The sequence below is a fragment of the Carassius auratus genome, linkage group LG28B, assembly GCF_003368295.1.
Source record: "Carassius auratus strain Wakin linkage group LG28B, ASM336829v1, whole genome shotgun sequence".
Lineage (NCBI taxonomy): Eukaryota > Metazoa > Chordata > Actinopteri > Cypriniformes > Cyprinidae > Carassius > Carassius auratus.
In genome coordinates this window covers 9,510,096-9,535,614 of record NC_039293.1, presented here as the reverse complement: position 1 = coordinate 9,535,614, position 25,519 = coordinate 9,510,096, and the positions used below count along the sequence as shown (strand labels likewise).

The 25,519-nt window shown below is 39.5% G+C and overlaps 3 protein-coding genes across 3 annotated transcripts; 1 reads left to right on the top strand and 2 right to left on the bottom strand.

Annotated features, from left to right (window-relative positions):
* Nucleotides 1–1,261: 1,261 nt before the first annotated feature.
* On the bottom strand, nucleotides 1,262–4,421 carry LOC113067383 (uncharacterized). The gene is made up of 2 exons (XM_026239767.1): nucleotides 4,253–4,421; nucleotides 1,262–3,865 (listed from the first exon to the last, which is right to left on the bottom strand). The coding sequence occupies exon 2, from the start codon at nucleotides 3,629–3,631 to the stop codon at nucleotides 1,808–1,810; it is 1,824 nt and encodes a 607-aa protein (XP_026095552.1). The 5' UTR covers nucleotides 3,632–3,865; nucleotides 4,253–4,421; the 3' UTR covers nucleotides 1,262–1,807.
* A 1,756-nt stretch (nucleotides 4,422–6,177) lies between these two features.
* On the bottom strand, nucleotides 6,178–11,291 carry LOC113067599 (protein krueppel-like). The gene is made up of 3 exons (XM_026239959.1): nucleotides 11,267–11,291; nucleotides 7,052–7,090; nucleotides 6,178–6,584 (listed from the first exon to the last, which is right to left on the bottom strand). The coding sequence occupies exons 1-3, from the start codon at nucleotides 11,289–11,291 to the stop codon at nucleotides 6,253–6,255; spliced, it is 396 nt and encodes a 131-aa protein (XP_026095744.1). The 3' UTR covers nucleotides 6,178–6,252.
* Nucleotides 11,292–15,045: 3,754 nt separating this feature from the next.
* LOC113067598 (sterile alpha motif domain-containing protein 3-like) lies at nucleotides 15,046–18,240 on the top strand. Its single transcript, XM_026239958.1, has 9 exons — nucleotides 15,046–15,090; nucleotides 15,478–15,661; nucleotides 16,401–16,562; nucleotides 16,657–16,744; nucleotides 16,941–17,096; nucleotides 17,342–17,548; nucleotides 17,667–17,835; nucleotides 17,997–18,076; nucleotides 18,160–18,240. Exons 3-9 carry the CDS (start codon nucleotides 16,546–16,548, stop codon nucleotides 18,238–18,240), a joined length of 798 nt encoding a protein of 265 aa, XP_026095743.1. The 5' UTR covers nucleotides 15,046–15,090; nucleotides 15,478–15,661; nucleotides 16,401–16,545.
* The last annotated feature ends 7,279 nt before the right edge of the window (nucleotides 18,241–25,519 follow it).

Sequence of the window (25,519 nt, the reverse complement as noted above, 5' to 3'; positions counted from 1 at the left end):
AACATAGAATGCCTGTTCTACAGACCTTTGCACATCTTCATAGCCTTCACTATTGTCTTTCACATGTCTTTGTAGTGCATATGTGGCACAACAAGGACTGCAGGTAGTCCCAAATGGGAGAACCTGCCATTCAAAGACACTTGGCTCTTCATCCCTCTTCATGTCCCTCCAGAGGAAACGTAATAGTGAGCGATCCTCTGGCAAAAGTCTGATCTGGTGGAACATTGCTTTGATGTCTCCACTGATGGCCACTATGTGCTCACGGAACCGGAGTAAAACACCAAGAAGGGAAGGACCCAGGATGGGACCAGGAATAAGTTGATCATTCAGCGCTTGTCCATTGTACCGATATGAGCAATTGAAAACAAGCCTTGCTTTGTTATTGTGGTGGACTAAGTGATGAGGGAGGTACCATGTCTCAGCAGAGGAATCTACAATCTCAGGTGTCAATCTCTTTACATAGCCTGCAGTTTCCAGCTTCTGAATCTCTTGACAATAGGTCATGGCTTGTTCTGTGTCATTTACGATTTTTCGCTCTGTACTTCGAAGCATTGAAAGGCAAGCGGATTTAGGTGCTTTCAGACAAGGACTGTCCTTGCGTCTAAGGAGTGGTGTAGCATATCTCATTATGCCATTTATATTCAACCTAACAGTGCGCTTCTCAAGCAATTCAAGTGCTTGCTGATCAAACTTGGATCGGGTAGCTGCTTTCTCACTGATATAAGGCAAAGTGTCAATTTGCCACAGTTTCTCCACATGCGCTTGAAGATCAAAGTTGGTGGGTCCAACTGCAGTAAAAAAAACACTGCTGCTCATCCGAAGGAAGATGAATCACACTGGCAGGACCTTGGAGTGTCCAACCAAGGGAAGTGCATATGGCCACCGGTCCCCCCGAAGGGCCAACTCGAACAGGCTGAGTAGGGATAAGCAAATGTGGAAAGTCAGAGCCAATGAGTAGCACAGGCCGCACTTTGTCAATTGCTGGGATTGGCAGTCCCTGTAGGTGCCTGTACTTCTTCACCAGTACTCTCACTGGGTAACTATGCTCGGAAAGACCCAGGTCATCAGCAGTGAATGCATGATTAATCTTGTATCTATGTTTCGGGTTGTCAGCTGGGGAAATTTCGAAAGACACAGATGCCCCTTTCAGGTGAACAACCTCATGCCGTACGGTTTTTAGAGAAAGTGTTTCTGGTTCTTTCTGTAGCTGGAGATAATGTACAGCAGTAGAAAGGAGGATAGTCCGCTCAGAACCATCGTCCAGCAAAGCATATGCCTCAAGTGTGTTTTCGGCATTATGCAAAAGTACTTTGACCACCTTTAACATGACCTGTTGAGGACGGTTAGGACGGTCAAGATAAATGGTGTTTGGAGAGGCACTAACCATAAGGATCTTGTTGGGTTCTTCTATGTTCACATCATGTAGCACTGTAAGATGCTGCTTTTGACATATTTTACAGGGTTTCTTGAGGGTACAAGCCTCAGGTTTGTGATTACGTCCACAGCGGTAACAGCTTTTGCCTTTAAGCCACTCTGCGATCTGGGTAGTTGTCAGTGACTTGAATTTTGAACACAAACTGAGATAGTGCTCTCGTGTGTCACAGTACGGACAATAAGGTTTAAACTTGTCTCTCGGCTTTGGTGGGAAGGTACAGTGAGACGGAGAGGTAAGGGGTGTTTTATCTGGACTACTACTGGTGTTGTAGTATACAGATGATGACTGACTCTGACTTCTCTTCCCTTTCCTGTGAGGATTCATCTGCTCTTGAAACATGTCAACAGCTCGGCTGGAGATGCGCTTTGCCTGTTATTTTAGCTGGAGCCATGCTGATAGGTCCAGAAGAGTGTATGTTTTGTCTGTTCCAGTTATAAGTATACCACGACTTAGACAATATTCAACAAACCCATCACGGTAACTGGCAGGCAGTTTGGCTAAAAGTCTGTCTACGTGTGAGCCACATTTCAGTTCATAACCATTCTCACCTTCCAAAGAACGAAGCATGCCCACAAGACCATGTACTGAGAGCGCAAAGTCATCAAATGCCTCAGCATCTCCTACTCTGACTGGTGGAGAGTTCAATATAGCTCCAAGTTCACTCTGTACAAGCAGACGGGGTTGCCCATATTTGTCTTGGAGGGCTTGCAATGCCCTAGTGTAAGGGGTGGGGTCATGCATGTAGGCTTGTGCTAATTTGTAGGCACTTGGTAGCTTTAGTCTGTCTAGCAGCACTTGATATTTGAACTGCTCTGTAAGATGAGCATGGCCACCCAGGAGACTATCTAGTGCCATTTTGAGTAGGGCAAAGTCAGACTCCTTACCACGATCAAATTTAGGCAGAGCTGGTTTGGGTATACCATATGAGCTGGCAATCAACATGTCCATCATATTTACCGGGGTTTGTGGCTGTGAATGTGGCTGTACACACGGGACAGTGGGCGCTAATAATGGCTGTGGGCTAAACTGTAGTTGCCTAACAGGCTGTTGAAACTGACCTGTTGGAGGATGAGGTTGAGTGTCTGCTGGAACTAAAAAGGTAGGTTGTTGGGCATAACTGGTCCGTGCTGAATCTTGAGACATATTTGGTTTAGCTGAAAATGTAAGGTTGGCACCTGACTGACCTAGACTATAAGTTTGTCTCTCAAAAGACAAGGATGGCTGCACCGTTGTAGGAGGGTAAACATCTGCAGTCTGCAATTTTACCACTTGGGGTAACACGTTTGGCAATGATACAGGATAGATAGGAGAAGGAACAACTGTTAAGGGTTCTGCATGTAATGATTTGGATGTACAGAGAGATGTGATGTGCTCAGGAACAGAATGTGAAGTTGTGTACTTAGTAGTTACAGGATCACTCTGATGTATGTGAGGTGTAGAGTGCTGTGTATTATCAGATAACTGATGTGGTGTGTGGTGAGCAACCTCTACCTTCTGTAAACAAAGTTTATCAGTCTGTACCTGCCCTGAGTCAAGTTCACGTCTGGTTTGTGGAACCGTTGCTGCATTTTCAGTCTCTGATTCTTGAAGAAGTGAGGCAATGAGACGTGCTTCCTCCAGCTCCATCTCCTTCTGCTTAATGCGGCGCTGCCTTTCGAGCTGTTTGGTGATCAGTTCTTTGGTCTTATGTGCTGCACGAGCCTCTTCATCTAAGTGGCGACTTCTCCTTTGCTGCTCTCTGAGTAAATCTTCTTTCTCAAATAGTGCTAGGCGTGCTTGTTGATCCAGAAACTCGCACTGCTCTTCAGCTTTGCTCTCCTCCACCATCTGTCTCTGCATCTCCGCAAGCTCCATACTCTTCAGTTTCTCCTCTACAATAGCTGCCTGTATCTCTGTCAGTTGTGAAGCTGTGGTCCGGCTGGATCTGACACTTCTGCTGGACTTTGTTCTGGATTGGCTGTGACGTGAACTCGCAGATGAAGGTGCTGAAGGTGTTCTGCAAGGCACAGGCTCTTCGTCTGATCGTGCAGTGGGAATGGTAGCCACTGGCGTCATACTACTTGCATCTGCACTGGAATCTGGAATGTGGCTTGGTTCATACCCAACATCATAATCGCTTAAGTAGGCTGGTGGATGTCTCTCCCGCTTAGTACGAGGCCGCACAACTGGGCTGCTTATCTCATTCTCTGACTGCATGTTGTCTTCAAGGTTACTACCATCCGGCTCGAAGGACCATTTGTAGAGGTGGAACCTCTGGATTGTTCTGATAGACCTTGGAAAACTGGTGACTCCGGTTAGAGAGTAAAGGGCTCAGAGAGTAACATCCAAGAAAGCTTTAATGAGTTGGGTTTTACAATCCACATTGGTGAGCATTAAGGTATACAATACAGGCAAAAGGCATTGGAGTCTGTATCTGCATGTATGTGTGGTCTGAAATAAAGAAATTGCGGAAATTAGTTATAAAGAATATTACAATCTTTCCATTAACTTACTTAAAATGCTAAACACTTCCATTCTGAACAGATGCAGATAAACAATCATCAATGGTCTTAAATTTACTGACAAATTCACAACCATGATAGCACAGCATATCAAAACGATCTCAAAATAGCTAACAGATCAAGATTTATATGTAAAAATAACAACAACACATTGCAGCATGTGTCTGTGATACTAGCATGTTAGCTTCCCAACACAGATCAACAAATAACCGAATATTGTGCAAATATACGCTTACAAGATTAGTGTATCATCAACACAATAACAGCAACATTATTAACATTCATGTTTCCGCTAGAGAATGCAACATAAACTTACTTTTCTGCATGAACGCACACAACTTTAAAGTTCGGTTGCTCACCGTGACCCAGCACTTGTAGTGTATGTGCTCAGTGTCTTAAAGGGAAGGTATCAGTGTATAGGTATCAGTAAAATGGAACATATGCACCCTCTAGTGGTAAAAGATGTAACTGAAACTAAAGGAAAAGACTTTTCTACAGAACTCAAACCCATCTTCAGTCTCAATCTCTGCTAAACACCAGAGTCTTTTCTGCCCTCTTCTGCTCCTGTTTGTACATCCAATTTCCTCTTCTTTGTGTATTTCTCAGGTTCATCAAGTATATTTTTTGTGAAGTGCATGCCCCCATCTTTCACCCTCATCTCTATTTTACTGCAGAGATCAGGGAACATGGCTTCTTTGAGTTTTTCCACTGAATTAATATATTTGTGCGGTCCAGGAGAAGTGCAGTTAAATACTTTATTCTGAACCTCTTTCTGACTAGCGTTAACATTCAGAGATGCAGGTGTGTCCGTCCCTCTGATCTTCCGATCGTTCCTCTCGGTGGTTTCAGAGTTGTACTGTATTGGCGACTGAAACACATTTCTGTCCAGGATAGTGCTTCCAGTGGCACTTTCTCTGACTCCAGTTTTTCCCAGCAACACAATCCTGATCTCACATATGCTCTTATCTGAATCTTTATCTGAAACTACAACAGAAAGATCAAATCACTCATCACATACACACACTATATTATTAAATCTCATTATACAGTGTGTGTGAATGCTGGATCCAGGGGCGTAGCAAGCTTTTCAAAAGTGTGGGGGATGGATGTGGTTCGTTTATAAACAATAAAAATGATGAATACATTGACAGAGGGGTACAAAATGCAGGGCTTAAAGTTATCTGGCACTGTGCTGGATTTCCGGCTTGCAGCGTTTGGCTGGAAAAAAAAAACCTACATTTAAAAAAAAAAAAATCAGAAAAGGGGAGAGAAAAAAAACGCCCACAAAAAGCTTTTTCTCTGGTGGTATAAATAATGTAACAATTTACTGTTTTTAAACATTAAAATAATATACACTTTTCTTTCATAGTTCTTCAGCAGGTATGCAAACAATAGCTGCTGAACAATATTCCAATAATAGCAATTAGCATTAGTCTAAAAAACGAAATATAATACCGAAATCACTCGACATGTCAACAAAACGATAACAGAACATCTTCCCAAACACATATCAAGCTTGTTTAAAAACCTCGAAAGCATAAACACTCATTCAAAGTACCTGGAAAAGGGAGATGTAAATAACCATAACCATAAGTTCCCGCCTCCTCAGCACGAGCTGACCTATAACACTCCAAGAGAGGCGGGACTTAAGGCAGAACAGCCAATCATCAGCCGGTCACACTCAAAGCCGGTGTAGAGTTTGAGAGGGGGGGGGGGAGGCAGCCGCCGCCGCGGCGAGCGCAGCGGCCAGAGAAACTGAGGAGCGGCTGTAGTAAGGTTTTTGTGCAAAACTCCGGAAAAAGTGCAGAAAACGTGCGGGTGTCGAACCCTCTCACCGGGAAAAGTGTGGGTGTTAAAACCCCCACATCCCCCACGGGTGCGACGCCCCTGCCTACTATCGTTATTTGCACCTCTTGCCACATGTACAGTTTATCTATCTCTGTCGCTGATGAGGGATTCACATGTGATAAATGCAGGGAAATAGTTAGGCTGACAGAGAAGATTTCAGAATTAGAGACACGCATCCAAACTTTAATTGAGGACAGTAAGAATGTTAGGGCTCTAGATACGGCTTTGGATGCGTCTAGCTCAGGGATTCCTGTACATTGTTCGGTTCCGGCAGAGCCCCTGCAGCAGGGCAACTGGGTGACGGTGAGGCAGCATAGTCGTGGGTCAAAACACACAGAATAAAATAGGTTTCATAGACAATTGGACGAGCTTTTGGGGCAGACCTGACCTGTTTAAAAGAGATGGTCTTCATCCCTCCTGGGGTGGCACCACTCTTCTGTCTAGAAATATGGCACATAGTCTTAGTGTTTATACTTGACTAACTGGGGCCCAGGTCAGGAAGCAGACAGACTGGTTGTTCATGTGTAACTTAAGGTTTGATGAGTATGAGAAACTCTTCCCGCACTGATCACAAGTGAATGGTTTCTCTCCAGTGTGGATCATCTCATGTCTTTTCAGACTTGATAACTGACTGAATCTCTTGTCACAGTGTGAACACTTAAAAGGTTTCACTCCGGTGTGAATCCTCTCATGTGTTTTCAGATGTGATGACTGACTGAATCTCTTGTCACAGTGTGAACACTTGTAAGGTTTCTTCTCAGATTCACTCACTTCTCTCTCCTCATTACTTTCAATCAACTCTGAAAAAAAAAACTGTACATTTGACATTAACTACAAAAAAGTGACCGGACATAAAAACAAACCCTGCTATAACACGAAAAGTAGACCATTGCACTGCAAAATTTGTTTAGTTTGTTTGCTTAACCTTATGATTAGGTTTCATTAACTGTTTTGTCTGAATGAATAAGAGATAAGATGGAATGTTTACGCAAACTCAAGGTTTATGGGTTGTTTATAGTTGGATGTGTGCTGCTCAGATGAAGTGTGAGGATTGAAACCCACACAACTAAGATTTTTCAATAAACTCTGGTCGTTTTTATCATCATCACACTATCTCTCTTGCTTAGTCTCTTTTCTGGCTATGCTCGGTCAACTTCTTGGTTGGTAGGGGGCTTGATGGCAAGAGGACAGTTGATGGCAAGAGACAAGACTTGATGTTAAAGGGATAGTTCACCCCAAAATCAAAATTATGTCATTAATGACTCACCCTCATGTCGTTCCAAACCCCTTAGACCTCCGTTCAGACCTGGAAGAGAAGACAGTTATGAATAAAGTCGTAGTTTTTTCTATTTTTGGACCAAAATGTATTTTCGATGCTTCAAAATATTCTAACAGACCCTCTGATGTCACATGGACTACTGTGATGCTTTTCTTACCTTTCTGGTCTTACGGGTTTGGAACTACATGAGAGTGAGTCATTAATGACATAATTTTCATTTTTCGGTGAACTACCCCTTTAATCGATTTTGGTTATCGACAACCCTACTGACTATTTGTTCAGATACCAAACAAATTGGATATTTTTCAGGACTGGATCTTAACTATCTGGTGTTGAGACCGAGTTGCAACCTTCCACTCCCAAGCCAACAAAGAAGTTGTATACAGCCTAGTATAAAATAGTAATTTTGGTCTATATAGCAAATTTTGCCTTTCATGAAAACTGCCTTTCATAGCACCTCAGTATTTGAATGAGCTCCTTTTACATTATAATCCTCTACGTCCGCTACGTTCTCAAAACTCAGGCAATTTGATAATACCTAGAATATCAAAATCAACTGCGGGCGGCAGATTCTTTTCCTATTTGGCGCCTAAACTCTGGAATAAGCTACCTAACATTGTTCGGGAGGCAGACACACTCTTGCAGTTTTAATCTAGATTAAAGACCCATCTCTTTAACCTGGCATACACATAACATACTAATATGCTTTTAATATTCAAATCCGTTAAAGGATTTTTAGGCTGCATTAATTAGGTAAACCGGAACCAGAAACACTTCACATAACACCCGATGTACTTGCTACATCATTAGAAGAATGGCATCTACGCTAATATTTGTCTGTTTCTCTCTTGTTCCGAGGTCACCGTAGCCACCAGATCCAGTCTGTGTCCAGATCAGAGGGTCACTGCAGTCACCCGGATCCAGTACGTATCCAGACCAGATGGTGGATCAGCACCTAGAAAGGACCTCTACATCCCTGAAAGACAGCGGAGACCAGGACAACTAGAGCCCAGATACAGATCCCCTGTAAAGACCTTGTCTCAGAGGAGCACCAGGACAAGACCACAGGAAACAGATGATTCTTCTGCACAATCTGACTTTGCTGCAGCCTGGAATTGAACTACTGGTTTCGTCTGGTCAGAGGAGAACTGACCCCCCAACTGAGCCTGGTTTCTCCCAAGGTTTTTTTCTCCATTCTGTCACCGATGGAGTTTCGGTTCCTTGCCGCTGTCGCCTCTGGCTTGCTTAGTTGGGGTCACTTCATCTACAGCGATATCATTGACTTGATTGCAAATAAATGCACAGACACTATTTAACTGAACAGAGATGACATCACTGAATTCAATGATGAACTGCCTTTAACTATCATTTTGCATTATTGACACACTGTTTTCCAAATGAATGTTGTTCAGTGCTTTGACGCAATGTATTTTGTTTAAAGCACTATATAAATAAAGGTGATTGATTGATAAAACATAGCCGGGTTTCTTTTAGATCTGAAGTCGGGAGATTTACAAACGTGAATTACAATTTGATTGATTACAAACACTTGACTGATGACTGATGCAAACTTCGTTTAAAAAATCATTCAAGCCATTAAAATGTCAAACTGTGGAATATTTGTGAATAATAATAAGGATAATAACAATAATGTTAAAATAATTCAAACACAGAATGGGCTAGTTGTAAGAGATTTCTGCTCACGTCTACTAGAGATTAAAAGGATACCCAATGATGTACTAAACTGCAAGAACACAATCAGAGTTATATTAAAATGTACCAAGCTTTATAATGGTAGTGAATGGGGTTTGAAATTGTGAAGCAAATAAAGTGCATAACTCCATCATAGAAAGTGCTTCACACAGCTCTGGGGTGTCAATAAAGGCCTTCTGACGTGAAGCAATGTGTTTGTGTAAGAGAAATAACCATATTTAAACCTTATGAAACACCAATTTCTAGCTTCTATTAACTGTTTCCACTCAGCTGTAACCTTTGAGATGACTGGGGAAGTGTCCTATATCTCTCGTGCTACTGTGCAGACGTCTCTCTGTGTGTGTCCTGTTTTCTAATGTTGCCTCACTTGTTACATTGTTTCAGATATAAAATCGTCTTCTTGTATACTTGGTCCCCAGTTTGTATAAGTCTTGTTTTGAGCATTTGTGTCCAGCAGTACTTAACATAATGAATGAATCCTTAAGAACTGGTGTTGTCCCACAACTTAGATTTGGACAATTTAAATTAATATTGACCTTTATCAAATATTCCTTTCATGGCTAAAATGTAAGAACGAGTTGTAGCTCTTTATACAAGAAAGTAAATCATACAGGTTTGAACCACAATTATAATTTGGGGGTAAACCATCATTTAAAATCAAAACTAATATGCACAGTTTAAAAATAGCAAGAGTTTAATAAAAAACAAAAACAGAAAGAAGGAAACAACGAATTAGTGAATAAACAACATTAAAAATGATAAGTTGTATCCATATATAAGTTGTATTTCACTTTTAATTTAAAGGTGGGGGGGGGGGGGGGTGAAATGCTATTTCATGCATACTGAGTTTTTTACACTGTTTGAAGAAGTATTTCTGTTCCAAAATACCTCTTCCGGTTTGTCACAAGTTTGGGAAAGTTTTTTTTGAGTATGGCTCTGTGTGACGTTAGATGGAGTGGAATTTCCTTATATGGGTCCTGAGGCACTTCTGCCGGAAGAGCGCACGCTCCTGTATAGCAGAGCACTGAGAGCACAACAGACTTCACTGATCAGAGTGAGAGCGAAAGCGAAATGTCACAAAAGAAGTGTGTTTTTGGTTGCCAGGGCAAGACAACCCTGCACAGATTACCAAAAGAGAAACAGCATTAAGGGACCAGTGGATGGAGTTTATTTTTACAGAGCATCAATGGAGTTGTGCAAGTGTTTTTGTTTGTTCCCTGCATTTCGAAGATGCTTGTTTTACAAACAAGGCCCAGTTTGACGACGGATTTGCATATCGTTTATTTCTTAAGGATAATGCAGTCCCAACGAAAAAGGGTCACGATCGTGTGTTGGAACCGCAGGCGGTGAGTAAAACTGCTTCAAATATCTCTGTGTTGTTAACTTAGCTATCGGCGTGTAAGCACATCAAGTAAACAACATGCGATGTTGGCATCAAACTGCACTTTCCACATGTACAGCTTAAAAAAAAAAAAAAAAAAAAAAAAGACAAAGTGGAACTTAGTCATTTCCCAAAACCGCTAAGCAAATATATACAGTTTCAGTACATACCACATAGAGACGTCGTTGCTGATGCTGCTCTTGTTAAATTTCAGCCTCTGGATCTGATTCTGGATCATAAATATACGCTGAATCTGACTGTTAGCCATGGTTTGTTTTGGATGATGGTTTTTCCCTCACGATAATGTCATAGCTTCCACATGCTCTTGTGGAAGATTTTTATTAGTAAGATTCTAATCAATCCAGAATAATCAATGTAAATCAAGCAAGGGGGCCTCTCCTCCCTAGGGAGGGTTTAAAATTGCAAGCATAAGGAAAAGTTTGACTATTTGGAAACGCCCTGTATAGGGTATATAATGAGATGCAACCTAGCATTTCGGGAGATCTCCTTGCAACGAGCTCTCGGCTTTGTTTTGCTTAAAATAAAGTCTTTTCTTCTGAGAGAAAAATCCCTGAGTGAGTTCGATTCTTTGGAGAACTGGCAAAATACACCACACTCTCAACGCAAAAGCTTACTCGCGCTCGTGATTCTTTAGCTCCGCCCACACGTCACGCCTCCAGCCGGTCGTGTTTTTCCGGGAAAAATCAGAAACAGACTATCTTTCTCTTATGAATATAGTAAAACTAAAGACTTTTTGGAGTTATGAAGGATGCAGTACTACTCTATAGTTACTCAAGATTAACAGGAGATTGAGTGAAAATGAGCATTTCACCCCCCCTTTAAACTGACAGGTTGATTTCAAAGCCAGATCAAAGAAAGCGAGCAGAAGAAACACAGAACAGTTGTCTGTGGTGAGGGTCTTGGTGTTTCATGGTGTGAACTGGTTCAGATGTGTTCAGCATCAGTCGTGATGGTTTGAACAGAGAGGAACAGAGACGGTGAAGGTTCTGGAAATCAGCTTTGAGCAGACATGATGTTGATTAAACCTCAATCTCAGGAGCGTTGAACTGCTCAGATTCCTGCGCTGCATGAGGATCATCAGATCTGACCTTCATCAGTGTCAGTGTCCTTCATCAATCCTAGGGGATTGATGATGACACTCTCACCTGAAGATGCTTTTACGCAGCAAGAAACAGAGAAATAGCAGAACAATGATGATGGAAACAGCCAGAAGCCACCACAGCTGATCTAAACAAGTGATCAAATATCACATCAGATGATCGATAATGATTAATCAAAATTAGAAAGAGGTTTAATGCTCTGAATGTTGTACCTGAGTGCTGGAGAGATGCTTCATTCAGATCATCTTTACAAACACACAGTGAAGATAAATATGAGTCAATATGAGAGAAAAGAGTGAGTGTGAATCAGATCTGTGAATAATCAGACGTTTATCAGCTGAAACTCACCTGAGTTTGGAGTCACTGCAGTTTCATTCCTCACTGAAAAACAGATTCACAATCATCATGATTCACTTGAAGATTCACACTAGATTCAGTTCAACACAGAGTTTACTGAAGTGTTTCTCTCACCTCTGAACCTGGTCTTCTGTCTGAAATGATGCTGAAATGATAGAAAGAAGCATTAGAGAGTTTATAATGTTAATGAAGGATTAAATATGAAAACAGATGAATGCAGATAGAGATTGAGTTGATTTACTCTAACAGAATCACAGATGATCTCATGATTCAGATTCACACAGCGAGACGTGACGAGACGATCAGATTTTACAGCCGTCACAGGATCAAACAGTGTTTGAGGATCTGATGGATCTGCTATCAGACGCCCGTCCTGAACAAATCAGACACATCAGATCATGAGTGTGTGTGTGTTTGTGTGTGTGTGTAATGAAGCAGTCTGAGTTCAGAAACACTCTCACCTGTAGATACCAGCTCTGCTCACAGTCTCTGAGTGTGTGATTGAGTGAATCAGAGGGAAGTTTGAACTCAAACACGCCGTCAGTCTCAATCTCTCCACACCTCACACTGATGTTTCGCATGTTTTAGCTCAGAAAAAGCTGTTTAAAGTCACAGAGCAAAATACTGAATTATATTGCATAAGACGTGTTTAATTAGAAAGAAGAAACACGTGGAAACGGTGTATTGATGTAAATTTAAAATGACGAAAATGTGAGTATCAGTTCCATAACTTAAAATATATTTAAAAGTTTTGACTTTTAGACAAACAATAATCTAAAAAATAAAATAAAAAATGGATTCACATCCAGAAGTGCTTTCTATTGACGGTCGACGGCAAATAAAATATTTCTCCATAGAGACCCATTCCACAACAGACTCGTTTTCTGACTTAATCAGTTCATGAAAGAATAAAATACTCATAGTTGTTATTAAAAATGATCATAAATTTAAAAAACACTCTGTTGCAGCGAGCGGGATTCGAACCAGCGTCTCCGACAGCAGACCGCAACCGCAAGCGAATAAACTAAATCATCAGCCTATTTACCTAAGTATTATATTATAATGATTCAATGTAAAACAGTGATTTCCTACAATGGACATGCAGAATGAACGTGACTCTTATAAACTATTCTCTCAGCATGTTTGCAACTATACTGCTGGAACTAGAACTAAAACGTAACTAAACGATAATGTTAATTGTAATATGGGAAAAAGAGACTGACTTATTTAATAAAAACGAGTTACAAAGTTTTGAGATATGGGCAAAACAAATCAGAATGTTTTTTTTTTGTTTTGTGAAGTGTCCCTTGAATCATTTTTAATCATGTTAATGAGGATTATGTAATCATTTATATTCAAAAACAGTATTGAAGAATTTGATTTTCAAACCCTCTACCCTATTTATATTAGAATAAAACAGACAAATAATTGTTAACGATTTAAGTTGTGTTCTATTGAAAGGATCTAGCTGGATCTCTGGCTAACCAGAGTTTGACTCGGCGGAAGCATAAATATTGCAGCGCGGAAGGATACATGAGTGAATCGACAGTGATCCATCCAACCGTCAGTCTCTGTCATCGATCAGAGGTGGGAGGATGGCGCTTCGACATTTATCCACGGAGGATTTAATCACGGAGCTATTTAATTTTGGGATAGAGGTCACTGAAGAGGAGAGAAATAAATTCAAAGGTAAAGTATTTGAATTTTTAATCAGTGTTTGTGGTGTTAATTCAAAGTTGGAAGTTAACTTTTACTGTTAATGTTAGCGCTAGCCAAGTTCATACTCTGTCAACATTAGCTAGCTAGACTCACATTGACGATTTCCATTATTAACGTTAACTAGTTAACGTTAGTTAAAACATCATTATTATAAGTAACGTTAGCAGTACTATCTTGGCTACAGTTTACCATCGAGCTAACGTTAACTTTTCGGCGGCAAAAATGCTTCTCATCCAACTCTGCCGCCGAAAAGTAAACGGTAATGCGAAATATTAATGAAATATTAAAATATTTCAGAACAAAAGACTAATGGACGACAAATACTTTTTTTTTTTTGTTTTTTTTCTCCCATTATTATAGCTTAGCTATAAAACTACTGCGTCAGAGTTGGATGAGAAGCGTTTTTGCCGCCGAAAAGTCTTGTTCTGACTTATGTGAGCTAACGTTAGCTGGACTGCGTCAGAGGAGAACGATAAAAAAAAAAAAACTTTTTGCCGCCTCTTGTTCTGGAATATTTTAATGCTAAAGCAAAGCCATTTGGACAGAATGTGACTATCGATAGCCAGTGAGGGTTGTGAAAGTATGATTTAGTCGTTATTTTGTTGTCAAACGGTCTTAGAACATCTTCGTAAAACCATGTAACGTTAACGTTACGTTAACGCTAACTGTGCGTTCACACCGCCGGCGTCGAGAGCGTCAAAAATCGCTCTTGCCACTCTGTTCACGACGCTGCAGAGAAATTTGTGAGCGTTCAGACGCTCTGACGTAGATAGAATGCTTATTTTGTATTTAAAGCGGCCGCAAAGCAAACAAGCTTGTTGATCTCGTTCAGTCTAACCACAAGGAGAGTAACGTTATAAGTTAACATCATTAACTATTGTTGTGGACGAAATATTAGGATCCTTTACTTAAAATGAACAATCTCAGACACCTTGGTCTACGTATCATTTAAAAAAAAATTTTTTTTTGTCCCTGTACGCAAACAGGGACACATAATAGATTAATACAAATGCGAAACAGCAATAATTAACCTGTCCTTTATTCTGCTTGGGAACTAATGTAGTCGGAGCTGCGTTCTCTGGAATCCTCTCAAGCGGTGGACTTCTACGTTCCGATTGGTTGCTGCCCAACCGCGTCATAGCTCATTACCATGAAGTTGCCTTGATTTCAACTCTCCTCGCCGCTGCTCGACGCCGGCTTATGTTGTGTTCACACCAAACGCGAATAGAGCGTCAAATTTGCGTCTAGCACGTCTAGTTTGCCGCTTGACCATTTTGAGATCATTCACGCGTGGAATTAACTTCACAACAGACGCGAATTCACGTCATGGGGGGGCTTCTGCCAGCTGAGTTCACGCAGCATTTTCAACCGCCATTTTTAGTCGGATAATTTTCAAAATATTACTGTTACTGTGTCTTGCAATGTAGTTTTAAAAGTATTTCAGGCGAGAATGTAGTTGTTTTAAACTCAAATATGCTGTTTATTTATAATGACAGCGTCTATTTAAAAAAATGTGTTTCGCCGATCTCGGAGATGAGCTCCATGCGACCAGCGGGAGCTGCGTCATCATGAATCCGCCGTGAGCAACGCACGTAAACGCGCCTTTGCATTGACTTAACATTGAAATCATTCGCGCCAGACGCTCTATTCGCGTTTGGTGTGAACACAGCATTACATTGAAAATGAATGACTTCCGGCCGCTTTGACGCTCTCGACGCCGGCGGTGTGAACGCACAGTAACTCCATTCTTTCAATACATTCCCCGCTGTCCTGAAAAAAAATAAGATAGGCCTAACTTTACATTATATTAATATTCGAGGCTGTGTGTGTGTGTGTGAGAGAGAGAGAGTGAGAGAGACGTATTTCTAGCGTCTCTAATGAGGTAGCCATGCCTAAATACTTTCAATGTGTTTTATATGGATATTAGAGCTTCTCAAAGTCTGGACCAAACGGCAAGCCCATAAGTTACCTCTGTATATGAGAAAAAAACTGGATCAAAACTATTTTTTCCCCATTGACTTACACTAACGTTACAGTCTGCCATAATGTGGCTTTTTAAATTTTTGTATGTTGTTACCACAGTGGTGGTTAACATTGCTGTTTTTCTTTTCTCTATTGTCTAGATAATGAAGTTGACGGAGAAGCAGTGGACTATGGATTGACAGAGAGGATGATTTCATGCCTCTTTGAAGGATCATTTAAGAAGCAAGCCAAATTCAACTGATTTGTTCAGCAGTGGAAAGAAACCGTGACACTAACCCTCGAGCCTGTCCCGGTACATTCAGAGAAGGCTACAGCGGAATCAAGGTACTGGTAACAGTAATGTTATGTCATTATTATAATGTTAGGCCTAAGTACCGTATTTTTCGGACTATAAGTCGCACCGGTAGAACCATGGAAAATAACTCTATAATCTCATAGCAATATAATATAGCTGGTTACCACTGAAGAAGTTTTTTATCTGGATCTGAATTCACCTGGCTCTGGTAGTTTATCTAGTGTAACATTATGCATAATGTTACACTGTCTGTGTAGTCTGAATGCAGGGGTAGAAAGTAACTAAGTACATTTACTGCAGTACTGTACCTCAGACCAAATGTTGAGGTACTTTACTTGAGTCTTTTCTTTTCATGCCACTTTCTACTTTTACTCCACTACATTCATCTGTTCCAGCTTTAGTTACTAGTTGCTTTAGTTACTCCACTACTTTATTACTAGTTACTCCGCTACATTCATCTGTTACAGCTTTAGTTACTAGTTACATGTAGTTTATAAAATCTGATGTTTGATTCTAAAGTAAACTAGCCGACAATACAACGGCTACAAGTCCAACTGGGATGATGAGATCATTAAACACAACACAACTGGTTGGATCCTTTACTCTTTCTTCAATGGTTTAATACTTTAACTACATTTTCCTGATGATACTTGCACACTTTGACTGAAGTAACATCTACTCTGTAACAGGTAACAGGACTTTAACTTGTATTGTTACAGTGTGGTTCATTTGCCAAAATTTTAAGACTATTGTTTTATTTTATCATAGTCATGCCATCCCATCATCAGCCTTCCCACCAGTTTTCATCATTCCAAAATTTCCCAGAGATGTTCAGACAAAGTTGGACCAAAAACCGCCATGTAAAATTGAGAGATCCGATCACAACAAAATCATAAGAACATTGTATGAAACCATGGCCCTGATCAAAATGTAAGTTTTGCAACCCAACTGGATCACGGCATTTGAGTTATTAATACTATGTCTGATGTTACATTCCTCACCTTGTTTTGCATCGCTGTTACAGGTTTCCGACCAATGATGACTATGTGAAAGTGTGTAAGGCCCTGATTTTGAAATACCCTTTCTTAAAAGACAAAGAAGGCAATGGTTATGTGAGTTGACAGAATATTAATTGCCAACCTTTATTTATTATACCTAGAGTACTAATCCAGTCAAGATATTAACTACATCTCTGCATTTTGATGCACACATTGTTTTCCACCATGTATTTTCATGCTAGTGCTTTCAGTTTTCTGCAAGTGGTTTGTATGCTTATTTAATTGTTCTATTTTATATTCTTTTACATAGCATACCTGGCAAATGTCTCTCAAACGTAAGTTCAAATATGAGCGGGTGCCACTGGTAGATGATGAAGAGGTGAGAAGAATGAAACAGAAATTTGGTCATCACAAAAAGCCTTTACAACTGGAAGAAAACACAAGCAAACGAGCCAAGGCATCAAAGGTCAGAGCATCTTCTTTGGTTTGCTGTGTATCTATGTGTACATGTTTTACACACAAGCAGTGTGGCCCAATGGTTAGCCCCAGAAGGGAATAGAATAGTCCCCCCGTAAAGTGCTTTAAGTAGCTATGTTAAAGTGCTATATAAAATGTAATAAATTATTATTAAGGGCTCATTTTTCATAAACCTTAAAAAGGGGAAAAGCAACTGTCAAATAAGCAAATGTTTGTCATCCCTCTCTGTCGTAGAAGGTGGATATTATTGGGGAGGATGATACCTCAGTAGCGAGCCATGTGAAAGTCCTGCAGGACCAGTACCGGAAGACACAGCCAGATGCCCGAATTGTGGAGGAACGGATGATGAGGACATTTGCTTGGAGAAGGCGAGAGATTGCCAATGGGATGACTGTCAAAGAAGCCATTAACAAATATCCATTCCTTAAGAGTCCATGCAGGGTCTGTCTACATTTATTTCCTTACATTTGTGTTGGGAGTTCATAGTAAATTACTAAAGGCTGTCTTTTTTAAATTTTAAAATCCTATGACAATGTTGTGACATGTTTCCATGTTGCAGCTATTTCAGGAAATGGGCCGGCTTCATGATGAAATGAATATCTGCCGAAGGTTCGAAGATGGCTTTAAGGTTCTAGTACCCAAAGTGCTTAGTTTGACTCAAAGGAAATCTCCCCTTGCAGATCTGGCTTTGGAGGAAAGAGAGGCTGCCCTCACCGAAGATGTCCCTGGTAAGTGACTGACTGATCAGCCATGGTCACCCCTAGTGTTGTGGAGCCATTTAAGCTTAATATCTTTTCTATTTGTCTTCAGACAAGATAAGGTTTAACTAACCAAAATACAATGTACATTCACGTAATACACTTCTTTTTTTTTTTTACTTAATTTTCAGGGATTGATTTCAGAGCTGCAATCCTGCTGTTGCCGATCCTGTTCAGGGAGAAAAATGACATTCTCTTCATACTTGGCGAGGTGTGTAATTTATATATATATATATATATATATTTTTTTTTTTTTTTACATCTCACCTGAAGAACACCCTGATTTTCATTCAGCGATATGTTCTAAAAATGTCTGAGGTTGATGATAAGCCTCTACCTGTTAGTGTGACCAGGGTAATCAACATTTTAGCTTGATCAACAACCACAATGCCTACACCATTCAGCTGTCCTAAATGCTCTCGAAGAGCCTTCACATTGATGAAGTTAATCCAGCACATCGGACTTGTTCATGCACATGAGCCACATTTTACCATAACGTGTGGCCTTAACAACTGTCAATCAACATTTTCTAAATATGAGTCCTTCCGATGACATATTTACAGGAAGCATAAAGACATTTATTTAAGACATTCCAGACGAGCCACTGCTCATGATATCCAGGAAACAGTAGTGGGCGAGGAGGAGCAGGGGCCCAGTGATTCTGTCAATCCTCCTGAACCTCCTGAGATGAATGAACTGTTAGTGCAGTTTAGAGAGAATCTTTTTGGCTTTATTCTAAAATCGAGGGAAAAAAACCACCTTCCTCAGACTGTTCAACAAGAAATACTGGATGACGTAAATTTTTTTGTTTGACTTCTTTAAAGCAAACTATGATGCATTTCTAAAATATCATCTTGAAAAAAATGGCTTCAATGTGGAATCTTGTCCTGAACTTCATGAAGTTCTACAGTCTTCTGACTTTTTTTCAGAGGCATCAAAACTTGTTAGGTCTCCGCATATGTTGAAAAACTACTGCAAATCCAACCTTGAAATGACTGAACCTGTAGACTATGCACTGAGAGACCCAAGTGGTCGTAAAGTTGGAAGCTACTCTTATGTACCCATTTGTGATGTACTTCAGAAATACTGCTCTCATGAAGATGTTTGGGATTCTATGCAGAGAGAGCGAAACTGTGAAAGAGATGAACATGTTTTAACTGATTATAGAGATGGGTTTTATTTCAGGAATCACAAGGTATTTGCAGATAATCCAGATGCTCTAAGGTTACACCTATATGAGGATGAATTCGAGGTGTGTAATCCGCTGGGTTCTAAACGCAACAAGCACAAACTTTGTGCATTCTACTACACTGTTGGAAACGTAGGTTCAAAGAACTGCTCACAGTTAAAACATATCCATCTTGCATTGCTTGTCCGTTACGTTCATGTAAAAAAGTTTGGTTTAGATGTAATTTTGAAGCCATTACTTGATGACATTAAGAAACTGTCATCAGAGGGACTTAATATCAGTGTTAATGGCATGGAGAAGCATGTTTTTGGAGCTGTAGCTGCAATATTGGGAGACAATCTGTCATCTCACATGATAGGTGGATTTGCCATGTCTTTTGGTGCTGGTCGAATCTGCAGATACTGCATGGCTACTCACTCTGAGATGAAAAAGAACTTCAGTGAATCTGATTTTGTTTTAAGAAATGTTGATGTACACAGATACCTTAGAATGTGTAAAACAAAATCCAGAAAACAAAGGAATGTATGGAGTTCGTGGTGGATGTATATTTGACCAGTTAGATTACTTTGACGTCACAACATCTCTTCCTCCCGATGTCATGCATGATTTCTTGGAGGGTGTAGCACCGTTGGTATTGAGGCTTGTTGTATGTAAAGCTCATCAAGAAAAACATATAACCATACAAGAACTAAATGATGAACTAAGAAAGATGTCCATTGGACAAAATGATAAACAAATAAGCCTGTGGCTTTCTCAGAAAATATTTTACATGGATCCAGTGTTGTTGGATCTGCTTCACAGAAGTGGTGTTTATTCCGCCTACTTCATTTCTTGATGGCACACAGGGTACCTGAAGGCTGCAGTTACTGGCAGATCTATTTATTGTGTCGTGAAATTGCTGACATTGTAATGGCACCAGTTGTAAAAAAAGAGTCCCTTCTTCTTCTTGACCAATTAGTTTCTGAGTTTTTGTGTGGCATGGAAAAAGAATTTGGAAATGTGATAACTCCAAAATGTCATTACTTGATCCATTATTCTCGTCTAATGTTGTCCTACGGTCCTTTACGGTCTTTGTGGTGCATGAGATTTGAAGGGAAACATCAGTATTTCAAACAGGTAGCTAGTTCCTCAAGGAACTTTATCAATGTTACATCAACTTTAAGCAGCCGCCATCAGTTTAGACAGTGTTGGGAATTTTCCTCAACTAATATGTTTGGGGAGTATGAGAGGGTTATGGGACGCAGTGTTAACACACTGTTACAGTCTCTTCCTTCAGCTCTTAGGCATTCCATAACTGTTAGTGAGCATTACAAACATGTCAATTTTCAGGACATTACACTCAACCGAGTAACAGAGGTTGTGATTAACAGTGTTAAATACTGTGTGGGAGATGTCTTTGTTGTGGGTCATTTGCACTGTGAAAAAATACCTTTGTTTTTTCAAGTCAAATATGTTATAAACATACACACAGATTGGGCGTTATGTGGAAAACTATTAATTCCTCTTTCTTTCTGTCATCACTATTACGCCTACTTGGTGAAATATGAACAGGACTGGACTGTCCTTGACCCTTTTGAGGTGATGGATTTTCATGCTTTGGATACATACTGTGTCGATGATAAACTGTTTGTTAGTATGCAGCATTTATGTTAAGCTGTGTTGGGAGGGTTGTAGAGCGTTGTGGATGAGCTCAACGCTTGTGTTTTTTAAATCCAGAACACATCAAGTGTCGTGTAGTTTATCCGTTAAGTGACTTTACTTTGGTGTGGTGTGCTAAAGTGTTTTGCTTGGTCTTTGATAATATTGCTGTTCTTATTAGTGATGTTCATGAAATTGAAAGAAGCAAAATATAAATGGGTCCATTGTATTTATTCCCTGCTATGCACCTATTCACTGATATTGCTGTTCATTTTGTTTTTGAAGTGGCAGTAAGTTTTCAGTTGGTCAGTGAAATGCTTCTTAAAAAATGTAATTCATTATTTTTAATGTTTTTTATATCAGACATGACATCCTAAACGTTGTGGCATTTTATTTTGGGATGTTACATTGTATGGTTGTGAGAGGAATTATTATTGAATCTGTGAATTAAACTGTTTTCCATTTTAAGGACTAAAGTAAATGTCTAAAATTCAGTTAGTTGTTGTTTGCCTTTATTTTCTTTCACTCCTTAAGGAATAAAAAGGAACTTTTTTGCCACCTAAAGGTACAAAATGGCTTTGTCACTGGGGTGGTACCTTAATGGGACAAAATTGTACCTTTTTCCAGAGGTACTTTATTGTACCTTTGTCTAAGGTACATTATTGATCCTCAAAGGTACAGTTTTGGCCCTTAGAAGGTCGAAACAAGTAAGGTACAAATTTGCTCCTCTGACTCGAGGTACAATAATGTACCTTTGAGGGTACCACCCCAGTGAAAAGCTTTTGTTCCTTAAAGGTACCGTTTTGTACTTTTTTTTCTGAGAGTGTGGAAGTGACCAACTGCTTCTCCTACAACTTATCTGATAAATATTCTGTAAATAAATATTGAAACATTATAAAATACAATAAAAAAAACAGTATTTTCAGCAGCATCAGAGTGAAGCACAGACTCCGGGGAAACCCTCCAGAAGAGGGAGGAGCCAAACACAAGCACGAGGCGGAGGCGACCAATGAGAGGAAGCCTCTCTGATGCTTTACATAGACACAGGTTTATGGGGATTTCGACACTTTTTATGAAAGCCCTATCGTTTGGTTTGAGACCCCAGTGTTTCATTAGCAGCTGAAGTCCTGTCCGAGGCTTTTTTGAGATGTGATATAAATCTGACCCGCAGTTAAAACTATGTTTTGAAACAATGCAGACAACAGCATCCAGAGCATGTACAGTAATTACTGGCTACAACAAAATGAGCAATTACATTAAAGTATAGTAATCGCTACTATAAGGTGAATAGTTTACTGAATGTACTGCAAATATAGTTCTGAATTTTGTATGTGATGTCATTATTCTTCACTTGAACAGTATGAGAGTCTGACCTGAGGACTATTGATGCATGGAGAAAACCTCCTGCTCTGACGGATCCAGACTTCCTCTTTCTCTTTCTCTGTGGATTTTAATAATGAGATTTACATAAATGATGACTGAGAATCTCTTTAACCACAACTTACACTTGATCATGTTCAGAAACAGCTAGTAACTGACTTTCTGTCTGTATGATTTATATTTTTATCATACAACTACAGATATAGTTTCACCCTTTTCCCTCCAGCAGAATATGAGGAGTAATACTTTCCTTTAGCATTGTTCAAGGCACTTCCGGACAAGTTACACAAGTTACACAAGTTACACAGCAGTCGTGAAAGACTCAATGATGAAATGCAATGACTGTATGAAAGCACCTTACAGAGCTCTGACATCTACAACATAAAAACAAAGACAACCGCCTCGGCCATATTGACTCCATATCCATAATATACACTTGACTAATGAATAAACTGACAAATAAACTACCAAATGAGTAAATGTATAAAGTGGTTTCAGACCACCGAAAAACATGCAATGTGGATGGATTTGAATGGTCATAAAGATGACCAAATGTACTTTATTCATACTTGCTCTTAAAAAGATGCACCATAGTACTGTTATTGTGTCATTTCTTGAAGATGCTTACTGCTTGTAATCTGGATTACGTAGAAAAAATAAGTATTTGTAGATTATATGACATTTGAAAATATTCTGATCAGACTACAGTTACTTTTAATTGATTATGTGTCTCAAAAGTGTAATGCATTGTATTGAGTTACTGTTTTCTGTCATATAATTTGGGATCAGTGACAGTCTACAATGGCTTCTCTTTACACAGCTTGATGACAGTATACTGTATAGCACTCAGAGGTGTCAAGTAACGAAGTACAAATACTTCGTTACTGTACTTAAGTAGAAATTTGGGGTATCTATACTTTACTTGAGTGATTATTTTTCAGCCGACTTTTTACTTCTACTCCTTACATTTTCAGGCAAGTATCTGTACTTTCTACTCCTTACATTTTAAAAATAGCTTCGTTACTGCTATTTCATTTCGGCTTGTTTACATACCGGCTTGTCATTAAAAAAAAAAAAAAAAACTTTTCCAGATAAATCGCGCCATCCGGAAGCAGTGAATTAGATTGTGGTTGGATGATAAGTATAAACAAATACCATTCCGACACCCTATTGGTCTGTACGCGATCCATCGCACCCGCATGTTACACAAATCACATCACAGTCCAGCCAGGACATAGACAGTTTTGGGTTCGTTTATCAAAAAATATATTTCTTAAAAGTAGGGTTGGGTATGGAACCGGTATCCGATCGCCTCAGAGTCAGTCCGCTTAAATTTCACATGAAACCAGCGTCAGACCGGTCTCCTCCCGTCTTTCAGCGCGCTCTTCAATCCGCAGACCGCGAACGGAGCAGCGCATGCGCACTTAAACAAACAGAGGACACCATGTATCTGTTTATCGATAGATTGTTAGAATATCAGTATCTGTGCAGTTCTTTGTCATAAATACAGTTTACAAAAGGTCACGAGGTAGCAGTCGGTTTCTCATCTGTAAAGTTTTCGCTCATCACACCACAGCCGTTTCCTCCAGCGAAAATCTAGCCCTTAACACATATGAACGAACACATACTTTAATTACACTTACTTAAATGTACTTAATTTAATCATACGGACTTTATACATACACTACTGTGCAAAAGTCTTAGACACGTTAGCATTTTCACTTAAAAGAATGGTGTTCGGACAGTTATTTATATATTTTGTTGTAGTTTGTCAGTATAAAATATCAGTTTCCATTTCCAAACATTCATTTTGCCGTTGTCAGACTGCTTGTGCATTCAGAATCGCACTGGATTATTATTAAAATTAATGGCAAACTGATATTTCCAACTGACACACTACAGCAAAAGATATAAATAACTGGCTTAAAACCCTTTTTGGGGAGAAAATACTCATTTTTCCATAAGACTTTTGCACAGTACTGTATTTTAAAAACGAGATTGTTGCTACTTTATAAAGACTGAGCATACAGTAATTCACAGAACTGATTTAAGACAGTGACAGACAGCACTCATCTTAACTAAATATCAGAGTGAGTGACAGAGATACAGCAGAAACATTATGTGTGGTTTTGTATTAAATAATGACCCAGATTGTGAAATACATTTATTAGCTTTAGATTAAGGGAAGCACAATTTGCACAACAAGCTATGGATTTATTTAAAATATTTGTAATGTTCTTTAAAGTTATCCATAGTTTTTTTGTGGTTCTTTTTTTTAAGTATCGGTTCAGGCACCGTTTAGGAGCCGGTACCGTTTTAAAAGTATTGAAAAGGCACTGGACCATACTTAAAAGTTATTATTTCTCACTGGCTCATTTACCAAATGAGTGCTTTTTCTTCGTCCTCCACAAATTAAGCTACTGTACGTAGTTCGGTAGCGAGACGTTTTAATAAATTAGCGTTTTCGATTGACGATGCGATTGACAATGTTGTGATAAGTAGGCTATACCAACTTTGAAACTCGTTCCCCCCCGAACACTGGACATAGCAGACGTATGTACCAAATACAAGAAGCTATCAATCAAGAAAGTATCAGGATTATGATTTCTTTTTCAGTTTTAGTTTTTGATTAATCACTTGGATTAATCATTCATTTTGACAGCACTATAATGTTTACTGTAAATAGACAACCATACAAGAGTAATTGTTACTAAGCCTGCACCAATGTTCTTGTCCATTGCCCTCGCAGATTCCTGCAGCTAATCATGGATGTACATAAACATTACATTTAAGGTTATTGATGACAAGCCTCTAAAGTTTGACTTTTTGCACCATAACAATACTTATTGGCAACTAGTCATCATATCTCTAGTCCTTTAATGTATTTGCATTGTACTAAAGTGCGTTCATTTTAAATGGGCATATATGCGGCTGAGGAAGACCTGAAGGTCGAAACGTTGCTTGATTAAATTCCTCTGGAGCAGTAGTTTTCAGTGTTCAGACTTCACTTCTTTATTTGTCTATATCATTTAGTTGTCTTGCACCTGCGTCCTAATTGGATGTTTGGGGTGTGCACACCATTTTTGTATTTTCATATATGCGGCTGAAACAGGAAGCCTAGTGCATCCCAAATTTTTCAACATGAACATTTTAATATAACATTATAGTCATTATGGCCTATGGCCTTTAGAAAAATGTTTTTTGAGGAGGTGGGGTAGTACACAATAGGCCCTTGTGGTGCGGCCTAAGCTTTTGTTCTTAATGGCATTTTTTTCCCCTTAAATTACTTTTACTTTTATACTTTAAGTAGTTTTTTAAACCAGTACTTTTACACTTTTACTTGAGTAAAAAGCTTGAGTTGATACTTCAACTTCTACAAAAGTATTTTTAAACCCTAGTATCTATACTTCTACTTGAGTAATGAATGCCAGTACTTTTGACACCACT